This window comes from Anser anser, assembly GCF_964211835.1.
Source record: "Anser anser genome assembly, chromosome: 9".
Taxonomy (NCBI): Eukaryota; Metazoa; Chordata; class Aves; order Anseriformes; family Anatidae; genus Anser; species Anser anser.
This window is the reverse complement of record NC_139729.1, coordinates 5,702,286-5,714,911: the sequence shown is the minus strand read 5'-3', so window position 1 is coordinate 5,714,911 and position 12,626 is coordinate 5,702,286. Positions and strand designations below refer to the sequence as shown.

At 39.0% G+C, this 12,626-nt stretch overlaps 1 protein-coding gene across 2 annotated transcripts in view; it reads left to right on the top strand.

Annotated features, from left to right (window-relative positions):
• Positions 1–12,626, top strand: part of COL4A3 (collagen type IV alpha 3 chain) — a 63,526-nt gene that overhangs the window by 4,661 nt on the left and 46,239 nt on the right. For both annotated transcript variants that reach the window (XR_014588433.1, XM_083849424.1), the window contains exons 2-3: positions 8,515–8,571; positions 11,464–11,553. Coding sequence is in view for 1 of the 2 variants with exons in the window: in XM_083849424.1 (XP_083705550.1) it covers positions 8,515–8,571; positions 11,464–11,553 (147 nt within the window). In the remaining variant the exon portion in view is untranslated. The remainder of the gene's footprint in view (positions 1–8,514; positions 8,572–11,463; positions 11,554–12,626) is intronic.

The window sequence follows — 12,626 nt, the reverse complement described above, 5'->3', positions numbered from 1 at the left end:
TTTGTGTTGTCCCAATGTCCTGTTCAAGGTCAGGAGAAAAAAAAAAAAGAAAAAAGAAAACACAGAGATAGTGTTTATGGGACTGTCTTTGGAGATTGAACCAGTTTGAATGTATTGTGAACATTTAGGTCCAGTTTCTGATAGCCCTCATCACAGTATCTTCCACCCCAGTGAGATTGCTTGTAAAGTAGGGCAGTGGTCACTGCATCAGAAATTCCAGGGTTCCAGCAGAAGAAAGCAAGCCATCATTCTCTCTGCTTAAAGAGGGCATAATTCTGTATCTTAAAAAATAACAGATTCAATTGAATTTCGACTGATTGTTTTCCAAAACTGCCCACAACGTGCCAGGTTTAGTTACGTAGACACAGTAATTTTAGGCAGCTTCTACAACACAGGCCAAGGCGGTTGTCACTGAGCTCACAAATTTCAGTTGGGGAAAACTCAGGGGTGTTTTTTTTCTAAATGACAACATTTTACTTGTTTTATCCAAACATAAGGATGACAACGTGCAGGCACAATGAAGATTGCTAAGCCCTACTGTTCTCACACTCCCTAATTCTTTACCATCGGTGAGCTGGAGAGGAGAAGGGAGTAGCGCCATGCAATTAATTGCACTGTATCTGCCTGGACAAGAATGCGGCTGGCACTGTGGAAGTTGGACGTGGAGCTTATGAGGAAGATGGCAGAGCGGTATGCTTTCATCACCACAGTATAAACAGCGATGCTATGGGAGCTTCTTGGAACTTGCACACAGCTGGGTTCGTTCACAGCAAAAGAGGATATGCTGTTCAGTTACATGTAGTACAGAAGGAGAATTGCAGAGTGTTTTAAGTCTTTTTTTTTTTTTCAAGTGCATAATATACCTCATTTGAACAGAGGCTGCGAGAGATACCAGAAGTTTTACAAAAATTTTGTTTCTGTTTTGCACTGTTCTGTGTCAGGTTTTTGTTGTTGGTTTGTTTCTTGTAACAAATGTGAATACTACTAATGAAGAGACTTAACTAACAACAAAATTGTCATTAAGCGAAGTTCTTATGCAATATTTTTTCACTTTAAAAACTGATCAGGATTTCAAAACTGTTTAAATTTATGAAGTGAAAACAGTTTCTGTACCCATGTACCTGTGACATAGTAGAAGGCTGTCTAACTGTTCATCTACAGCAGCTTCTCCCATTTGTCCATATCAGTCATTTACCATTGATTTTTGGTTGATTTGCAAATGCAATTATAAATACATCTTCCTATTACATTAAAAACAATCCTTTTCAAAATAACTCTAGGCTTTAAATTAAGGACAGAAAGCAAGGAAGTTCTTATCAAACACAGATAGGCATATGTTGTATGTTCACATTGATCACAAATTGTGGATTTGTTAATTAGACACACAATGCTGCTGCTGTGAAAGGTTCTGAAGATTTTTTCCAGAGATCATAAGTGCTTAGAACTTCTCTTCCATGCCTCATGCTGAAAGCAGCACATATCCAGTAATATAAGGGCCATGTTACCAGGGAGGGGTAGTGATTCAGTAGCTATTCCCTGAGCAAGGTTCCCATTACACGTGTTTAATGGAGCTTATTCAACAACAGCCGTGGCTAGAGCATTACAGTTGTCTTCCACAGCCTCCGAGATCAGTTCTCCCTGCATAAGACATTGACTGAGTTATTTATTAGTTAAAATTGCAGGTGTGTTTCTTGGTAATGGAAAGTAAAAATGAAATAATTTGTGTCAGGTGCAAGGTATTCGTCTGATAGGCAAAATGCTGTGAATTCTGATAGCATTCGTTGCTGTTAACAGGAGTCTTCTAAGGTAGGAATGTCTGGCTGCCTTCCAGTTCACAAGTGACTACACAATGTTTCAGGGTTTGGGAACTGACATATTTTCCTTTGTCTCATCATCTCCTATTTCTGCTCTATGTTGTCTATACTTATTGAAGGCTTAATAATTTGGTTTTGTTGTACTGGTCCAGCAATCACTAAAAAAACACAAAGTTCTTCATAGTCTTTGATAATTTTAATGAATTCATGTTTGATGCTTAGAATGCATGAAAAACTTTTAGTATACAGATTGCGATTGTGAGAGTGGTATTTTGTTATGATAGCAATGTTTTGGAGTGAGGGAGCTTCATTCTCCAGTACCTTGTACGCTGCATAGTGACTTGCGGTTGTGCAACAAGAGGAAAATGCTGCCGAGGTCACGTATTTACTAACTGCGTCTAGGTAGAATTACTAACTGTGCTTGTCTAGCTAAGTATCCTAATGCAAGTGCATCTTAGACTCAGAAAAAAATATTTTCTTTATATAACTTTTTCCACACTAGGAACTTTTTTCATGGGATACAAAGATGATGAATGGCCTAGAGGGGATGATGTACGAGGAGCGGCTGAGGTCACTGGGCCTGTTCAGCCTGGAAGGGAGGAGGCTGAGGGGAGACCTCATCGCAGCCTACAGCTTCCCTTGAGGGGGAGTGGAGGGGCAGGCGCCGATCTATTGTCTTTAGTGACCAGTGATAGGACCTGAGGGAATGGTGTCAAGCTGTGGCAGGGGAGGTTCAGGCTAGACATCAGGAAATGGTTCTTCACTGAGAGGGTGGTCGCACACTGGGACAGGCTCCTCTGGGACGTAGTCACAGCACCAAGCCTGTCAGAGTTTAAGAAGCGTTTAGACTGTGCTCTTAGTTACATGGTTTGAATTTTGGGGTAGACCTGTGTGGTGCCAGGAGTTGGACTCGATGATCCTTATGGGTCCCAACTTGGGATATTCTATGATTCTATGATTAACTTTCTTTATGGTGGCTTGCAACTCCCTCACGAGGGGAGCAGAGGGGCAGGCACTGAGCTCTGCTCTCTGGGGACAGGGACAGGACCTGAGGGAACAGCATGGATCTGGGACAGGGGAGGGTCAGGCTGGGTGTTAGGGAAAGGTTCTGCACACAGAGGTGGTCGGGCACTGAACTGGCTCCTCAGTGGTCACAGCACCCAGCCTGCTGGAGCTCAAGGAGCGTTTGGGCAGCGCTCTCAGACACATGGCCTGGTTTTGGGGTGGTCCTGTGTGGAGTCAGGGGTTGGACTCGATGGTCCTTGTGGGTCCCTTCCAACTCAGGACGTTCTATGGTGCTATGATAATATTTTACACCTATTTTTATTAGATGCAATAGAAAACACGCAGTAGAGAACATTAGAGAAATGGGTGTTTTGTAGTTTTAAACAGTATATGACCATCAGCTATTTGAGCAATATTATTCTGGTCTGAGTTGTGGTTTGTAGATGTGGCTGGAATGTGTGAAGTGATTGCTTTGCACTGAGGCAGCTCAGGAAGAATTCAGAAATCTCCGTGTGTCAGCAGCCCTGAAAATACAGTCAAGGTTCTTAAAGGAATTGGCTCACTGATACATCATTTTTAATAAATATTGGAATTTAAGGGAAATTACAGAAAATGGGAAATTAGCCGATAACTTACTGCTACTTATAAAGGACTGTTGTCATGACATGCATAATTTTAGGCTGCTCATGATACCATTATTAAGCAGAAAGGTGGGGTGAAAGAAGTGTTACCACAGAAAAGTAGATCTTGTCCAACAAAAGTTATTTCATGTTTTAGTGGAGTTCTACTTCAGTGATCTTTGAAGTTAGAAGATAAAGACCTAATTACAGGATGGGTGAGATGCTAATAAAAATGAACTTTAAATGAAAAATCAGACTTGCATTGTTAATAATGAGCCAGATCAGCGTCCAGAACCAGCAGTGCAGGCAAGTGACAGCTTCAGCACTCACTTGAGAGAAGACACCTGGGTTATTCTTACTGTCCGCTGTAATTAATGAATATCACTTGCGCTGCTCTTAATTCATGTTAAAATTCCTCATGTTGCGCAGTCATCTTTCATTTATGTTAACCAGGACTTACCCCTGGAATCAGTTGCATTCACCCATGAAATTGAAGACCAATCAGGCCAAAAGTGTGAATTTAAGCCCCGACTCACCCAGGTTACTTTGTTCCTACAGCACACATTTAATTTCAGCTCACCTTTCATCTGAATGTCTTTGTTACTCATCCTGGGTGGTTTTGATATAGGCTTCATCTGAAACGTGCTTAAGGAATACGGTACCTGATCTTTGTCATCTCTGTCCTTGCACAGGTTTATTTGTTTGTGTCTTTTAGTATATAAATAATGTATTTTTAAATTGTAGCTGACCATTATGGCTGACCTACTGTACTCTTCTCCAGATCTAGAAATAAAAGCAAATGCTCTGTCTCCTCTGTCATCATAGATGTCTTTATGGAACGATGCTTGGAGAAATACTGGCACGTCCTCCTCTCTGGCTCATTTTATATGTTCCCCATCTTCTTGCCGTTAACCCCCTCCCCAGGTGACTGTACTACCCTCCAAATGTGAGTGACAGAACTCAAAGCCTGTGCCTTTGGTAGAAATGCCTATCGTTTGCTTTTTTTTCCTTGCATTGATGCTTTGTGATCTCTTTTGAGTCATTAGGGTTTGGTAATATCCCTAAGTACATTCTCTGACATCCTCCGTATAGCTAGGTCTGTCAGCATGGTGCCGTGAGCTGGGTGACATTCCCTGATGCTCCACTATGACTGCAGTGCAGGGAGTCGTGGTGCCATCCTGAACCCACATCGAGCTTTGCTTAGGTGACAATGCAGTCCTAGTATGGTTCTTCTTCCTTCTTTCATTGTTGTTTCTTTGAGGGATTCGGTAAAGGGAGAGGACTCACTTTTTAAACAGATACTTAAATTAGTCTCTGAATTGGGGGAAGGAAGACGTCAGAGCCTCACAGAATCCAATCCCATAGTGTGGGAAGGGCACCTCATCATTACACATACCATTGCAGGAGGCCCTATAGTGGAGTCACCCAGTGAATAAAACTGCAGAAGATGTGCTGCTGCAGAATAGGTGCTTCAGTGTACACTGCTGGAATTATTTAAAATGCACGTGCTACTACACTACCACTCAAAACTCCTCTGAAAGGAAGTCTTCTAGGTTACTCTAAGAAAGTGTTGGTTTTTTTGTTTGTTTGGTGGTTGTTGTTTTTAATTTTGCTTCATTGGTTAATTTATTTGACTTGTTATCCACACAAGGACTTGGCTTTCTTCATTAGCCTAGATTTTTGGATCAGAAATCTAGTTCCATCTCCCTATCTGATTATTTGAAATAAAACGAGGTGATTATCAGAAAAATCACAAAGCTGAAAAACACGCAGCAACTTACAGAGATGTTATTGTGAGTATTTTGAATAATTTGTTAATAGCTAATATTAAATTTCCCTATCTTACAACTTGGCAGTAGACTATTGCTTTATTATGATCGTTTGATAAAGAAGCTGCAGGCATCTTGCAAGGCTGTGGAAACATCCAGGCAGCATCAGTAGTGTAAGTGAGCAATGACTTTTTGGTTCAAAGCTCCTTTACAGAAGGCGTAATCTAATCTTATGTAAAAATCATATGCCAAAACATTTAGTGTTATCCAACTAACTGTCTGTGTAATGTAGAATCGTCTTTGGTCTTTTCAGTTTAGTTTAAAGTGAGATGCATTCACAAAAAGATCTAAATTGATTTGAAAGCTAACTAATGGCAAATTAAACACATTCGAAGCATTGTGACTTCTTGAAGAACAAAGGCTCTCTTTCTTCAAATGGTTTAATAACCTTCATTAGTTATGTAGCATCATAAGTTTTTACATGTTCATGCATTTAACTTCACGTTGGATTAATCTGTGATTATAAGTTAAAAGTAATATTTTCGTCTGTATCCGTACATACCAGGGCTTCTGCAGATTATACTTACTAGGGAAGAGTCATGTCTCTTGGTGATTTCTCTACGTGTCCTCAAAATTGTGCTTTGCATACAAACACTTTAAAGAATCTGCTTTTTTCTTTTATAGTTAGAAATAAGGCGCAACTCCGTTAAGGTCTGTAGAATTACAATGGCAAATACTAGCAATGTAGAAGCCTGTGAGTATTTATGAGGAAAGCTCACTCTGCTCAGCAAGGATGTGCTCCCAGGTACTCTGAATAAATCCAGAGAATTTGGACCACTTCAAGTATTCTTTCCTAGTAAACGGCACCTTCCCTGGGCTGAGGTGGCTACTAAATCTGTAAGTTAAATCTTTGTATTAGCAGTTGAGTTTGCAAAGTAACTGGGTCTCCCAGCTCTTGTAGTTAATTTACAATTTTCGTATGCAAGCCTTAAAAACGTGATAGCTTGAGTAACTCACCAGCAGAAAAGTGTGGTGTCTGCAAGTGAAGACTGCTTTTATCCTATTGTGTGATGAACACATCAACATGAGCAGGTACTGTTTTTATACTGTTTATCAGACGTGTACCAAAAATGTGTCAGTAAAATGTACTATTTTGTAGAGAATTCTTTGGGATGGAAGGTAATGTTATTGAGTAGGAAACAATCCATTCCCAATTTATTTTGAGATGTCTATTACTTTATCATTTTATGCTTATACTTAAAGGCTTAAGATACCTGTCATATAATTCAACTGGTGAATTTAGAATACCCAGTGGCAAACTTACAGACCTCACCAAGAAGAAATCAGGATAATATTTGATGTTAATTCTGAGATACTGTTTATTCTTGTGCCTCTGGTTATTAAATTGTACTGATTAAAATAATATCAAAGATAGCATAGTCACGTCTCGTCTGTTTTACAAGACAACATTGATTTCCAAATTTCTGATGCAGTGCTACTTAAACTCTAGCTGTCAGATCTAGGGAAGAAAGTCTTCTTAAATCTGCTGAAGAATTAGTTTGCAACACTAAAAACCTCACCTGTACCATCACATAATTGCCTGTTAATCTGTCCACGGAACACATTGCTACAGACATTTCTTGGGGGATTTGCTTTTCATGGCTGATGGATTCTAATTTATGCTTTATTTTGTAAATAGCTGTTCACTTGAGGAATATTTCCTGCATCTGTTTTTAAACTACTAGATGGAGTTCTCACCTAACTTCAGCCACCTAAAAGACAGCTTCCGCCAGCAACTGTCTAGCCCCCAGAGAACGGCAGATACCTGCAGGATCCTTCCTTCATCCGAAAAGAGGCACCTAAAAAGACAGAATGAGTTGTTCCAAACTAGCTGTCAGGTTCCTGTGTGGAGTCAAGGGAAAGAGACGGACACCATCAACTGTGTAGGAAAGGAAGGCAGATACCTGATACCGGATACCCTGGTTTTGGCTGATAAAGATAGATGAAATCGATCCTAGCTTGTGGGAAGAAAAGATGCTTTTCAATTCTGTAAAATGTTTTACCTGAACATACTGCCACAGAGAGATTCAAATTTAATGACAATCTGACACCATCCTTTTAAAATGTCACGGAGAACGTTTTCTCTATCTTTTGCTTTCTGTTTTTTTGAGAACACCACTGGAAAAGTTATAAATTTGGAACAGTGCTGCCGTTGTATTATGAACAGCTGTAGGGGTTAATTAATTCTGTCTTCAGCATCTGAATAGAAATTTCATGTCGTACCATATTAAAGGCTTTGATCGTGTAGGAAATATAGTTCCTCCCTCTTTTCTGAGTTTTATGAAACTCAGGAAAATACCATCATAGCCAATGTAGGATATTTGTCCCTTTCCTATTGTCTGGAGCTGTACCATAGTATAAGTAATTGTGATAAACAAATAGACTGAAATGAGAAGCTAAACTGAAAAACAACCTTCTTTCTATAGCGGTACAGTTGAAAAAGTCGTTCAGCAATAGCTTCAAAAATAAATGGAAAAAAAAAATAAATAAGAACAATAAATGCACATTACTCCATATCTGTATGGAATATATTGCTTCAGTAGCCTTAATAATACTTTTGTATGTACAATATTTATGTTAATATTGATGCTTTTTCTCCTCCACTCCACCGAAATAGGACATATCTACATAAGCGTAGAAAGAAGTCCTTTGCAGAGTTAACCCAGCCCAACTGGACTGGCTCGGGTATGGAGTGCATGGTAGCTGTAGCAGGATCAGGGCATGGGGGGTTAACATTTCTCATGCTCACCAGAGGATCTCAGATGTGTTTTGCAGCTCTGCCTGAGCTCACTGCTAAAACCACTGTTGAGTACATGAGCTAGATAATTTAGTCATGCTTTCTATCCGGTTACACTCTGAAAATCCTTGTTGTTGTTTGTTTTTTTTTACTTAAGTTTATATTAAGTTTTTAAATGAATCATCAGTGTTTACTGCTGTGATCCCAAACTCTTAAATTTCACACATCATACTGATATTATAACCCTGATTGTGTCGAGCACAGCTTCTTGGCCTTTGCCCCAACTTTTAAAGGGAAGCAGTGACCTTACCTGTCTCAAAAGACAGCACTGAGGAATTATGAGGTATTTTCTTCTGTTGAGAATTACCACGCTTTGTAAACATTTTTTTAAGTTGTATTATCTATAAAATAATTACCTTACTAAAACCATTGGGCTTTCATTTGCCCTTCACCAAGCAACATGATGAGAAAATTTGTTTTATTATAGAATTTGTCTTTTTGTTTTTCAGAGCTGTGTATGCAAAGGTAAAAGTCCTTGCTTTTGTGACGGCACAAAAGGTAATAAGGTAAGAGCAAATACATTTTTCCTAAGATTAGTTTATACTGGGAAATTGTTAATAGTTGAGATGAACTAGCAAGTGAGTATTTTGTGTGACGGTATTCTGTCAACAAAGTCTATGGAGACTTGTAAAAGCAATATGTTACCTTACAAAAAAATCTTTTAAAATAACTCTGGACGCACTGTTTAACTAATAAATTTTATTTTTTTTTTTAATGCATTAGTTTGTTTACAGTGTTTCGTGATGTTAGGATACCAACAGAAAAACCACCAAACCATTAGGTACTTTTTACAAACTCCTAACAACTGCTGTCAGTTATCACTACCAGCAGCTCTCCTGTTACAAACTTTGTAGTGGCATCAGCAGAGCCATGTTAGGACCTTGCCATCTCCCTCCTACCCCTGGACCCCTGCGCATTTTCTGGTTCTTGGACGAAAGGTAAAAGCATTGGTATCCAACAGACAATGCATGTCCCGCAGATCGAGACACAGGACGAGTTTCTGGGTCCTAATCACAAGCACCTTGCCAGGAGCTGGGGAACAGTCAAGTCTACCGAAAGCAACAGAGCTGCAGCTCTGCCTGTTGCCAGCAGTAGCTTGGCAGAGGCTCAGTGTGGCTTTTAGACAAACCTGAATTACACGAATGCCAAAAATTCTTTCAAACTCTTTCTTGTAGTTGGAAAAACAACTGATTCACAAATGAAAGGGGCATTATTAGAGAAGTCATGGTTGTAGTTCAGGCTAACCGTGGACACAGTGATTGCTGTACTAAACCTTTTCAACAGATTTCAGATACGCACACACCGTAGTGTCTACATAGACTGACGGTTACGATTAGTCCCACAGCTTGATGCAACTGGTTGGTAAAGAATTACTTTTGACTTCCCTGCTGTACTTTTATTGCCAAGAAAGTATGTCATATTGCACCACAGTAAACACTACTAGTCTTGCCTTTAGAAAGCTAAAGTGGTGCAGAAAAATAATCTCAAAGTAAATGTTCTTTACTAAAACATATTTGTATGTGTTAAAGGAGGATACCCATGTCTTTAAAAAAAAATCTCAGTGGTTGTTTTTCATGTTCTTAGTCGGTCTGACCTTTGTCCTAACCCGTACAGATTGAGACCAACTGAAAAATAAGAAAAATATAACTTAAGATGCCCACTAAAAGAAAAATATTAGTGAGTGAAAACCTGCAACTTGTCATCTTCAGTTCCAAGTAAAATCAACTGAGAAATGTATAGGTAATACTTAATCATTGTTTACACTGATCTAGTTTTTCATGCAGCTGTGGAAAGTAAGGACGATTATATTCGTCGGTAAGTTTTCATAATTGTTCGATGTTGAGAAATTCTCCAACCTGAGAATTATCTGATCTTGTTGACCTGTCAAGAAGACAGTGTGGGTAAAACTGCCTCTGCTGTGTGGCGATGAGCAAAGCAGTCAGAAGAGCACGGGGCTGCTCTGCAGCTGGAGTGCGTCCCACCGCTTGCTGCAGTGAGGGTTAGCAAGCTCAGCAGGAATCAAGGATTTGTGTCGTTTTTCGGTGAGTTAGTTCCACACCCCCTCCAGTGGCACATCTCGGTACGGCATTATTCTTTTTGCCTTTCTTGGCATGGCCCTGGATGAAAAAACTGATTTGTTATAAAAAGCTATGCCAGTTTATGATACAGATCACATAGACACTTCATAATGCAATCCTCATCTTGCAGTTGTGTTCAGATGTTCTGGGATTATCTTCTGTGTTTATCTATTTTATTTTTAATTAAGAAATTATTTAAAATCTGGTGAGGCTGGGAGATTTTGGGGGGTGAGAATTGGTGGTGGGACAAGCCAAAATATTTTAGCTGCTCAAGATTTCTTTTGGATCCTATCTTGTACGTTGACTACTAAGATACCAGCAAGATAACTTGTGCACAGCAGAATTTCAATTGCTTTTTTTCTGTAACTCTCTTCTGATAAATAGGAAAATTGACTCCAAGAGAATCAATAATCCCATCCTCTCTCTCCTATCTCATGCTGTGTTGTAAACTGTCTTAAGTAGACAGCTCTTCACTGATGTAATACTGAGCATGCTAAACTGCTGCTATCTAAAGAGTTAGACACCTTTTCTGTGAGTTTCTTAGGCTTGAAGCACTTTATTTTAACCAGGATAAAACTTGCATGTTCATTATATTTAATTAAAAAAGAAAAAAGAAAAGAAAATGCCTCTCCTACTGTAACGTAGTCTCCTTTATTCCATTTGTGTAACTTTAATCTTTTCTGTTTCCTTCACATGGTTTGCTCATTTGAACTCGACCTTGTAAAAAAAAAAAGTATATAAAAAAGTAATAGGGTGGCTTAATCTTTGAGACTCAGAATAATGTTGTAATGTTGTTACTTAAAGCAAACTTATTTTTGTTCTATCTGAACAGTTTTGCTATATTTGACTCCCACTGTTTCTTTCCATGGCTTGCATGAAGAGAGAGAGGTATTGATGATTTGGAACTGACTTTACTGTACAGCAGCAGTTATTAAGTTTACCAGCTACAAATTAGGAGTACTATAGTGGACTTGGATTTGTGTTTCTTGTAGAGGCTAAGCATGGTATAGAATATTAAGAAGAAATATGTATCAGCTGATTTCTTAAACTTTTCATGCTGCCAATTAACTTCGGTACACTGTGAAAACTTGAGTACTGATGTCTTCTGGTGTCTTCATAATTAGCTTGTTACTTTAGTGGTACGATGTGGCCTAGGCAGCACACAGGAGAACAGGTCAGTATGAGCAAGGATAATCCATCACAGTAGTTGACACAAACATAGAAGTTAAGAAGTACTGAAAATAATAAATGTCTTAAAAGTAAGTTATCAAAACGAAAATCAAGGATTTTCTCAGGACTTCTTTCTCTTAATGTTTACAGGGTGAAAAAGGTTTCCCTGGTGTCCCAGGTCCACCTGGTCATAGAGGCTTTCCCGGTCCAGAAGGGCCTCCAGGGCCACAGGGGCCAAAGGTATGTTCCCATGGAGGCACAGGGGTAGCAACACTACATCTGTGCTTGACTGTGAAAGTGAGTTTTGACTGGATAAAGAATTCTGTTTAAAACAAAAAGCAACAACAACAACAAAACTCTGTTTCAGAGTCTTCCATTTGGTAAGGGATGTGTGGTCAATAGCTGCAATGTTCATTTTAGACAAAGTGGAAGTAGTTAATATGAACATGGGCTTTTGTGGTCAGTTGTCGAGGAATCAGTTCTGAAGCACCTGGACTGCCCCTCCAAAGGCAAGAAACACGGCTCTAAATAGACTTTAGTAGCATAACCACAATTTTGTCTTAAGTGTACCCTGACTTCTGTTGCTAGAAAGAGAGGAAACAAGCTACTTCTGAGACAAATAATTAAAAATAGATTTAAGAAAAGTTGAAGGAGAGATGGTTTTTAAGATAAATCTTGCTCTGTCTAGGAAATACCATATGTCATAATTACCTGCAGTATGGGGAGAGTGACTTTGGTGAGTTGGGCTTTCTTTCCCATATGGCTAAAACTCAGGCAGAATATGAATTTTCAGTAACTCCTGAATGAGCAGGAAAAAAAATAAGTATTGCTCATTTAAAAAAAAATAAATTATATTTGTCTTGAGGAACAGCATTCCTGCTGTCATTAATAAAATGACTCTTTGATGAACAAACTATCTGTAAGTATGGTCTAAACTCAGCCACAATATAAATCAGGAAGAAGGACTGACAGTACTGCCACAGTCACATTATTATCTGGGACCTGCACTAAAGTAACTCCAGCCTTTATCCACACCTTTGAATAAATGTTTCTTTGCAGTTTCAATTTGTTTAGGTGTTGCTGTACTATTTTGTCCTGTCTCATTTTTACAATATTTCGTTAAACTGATACTCATGGTGGATCTCATACATGTTGATGAGGTGTTTATGTAAACTCATTGAAAAGTGTTCAGTAGAGCATTTCCTCTGTTATAGCTGATAATGACTTCTGCAAGAATGGGAAAAAGTAAGAATAATTTACCTAGCAAGGACATCTCTGTTAGCTTGAATATCATATGTTGCAGGGTATTCCAG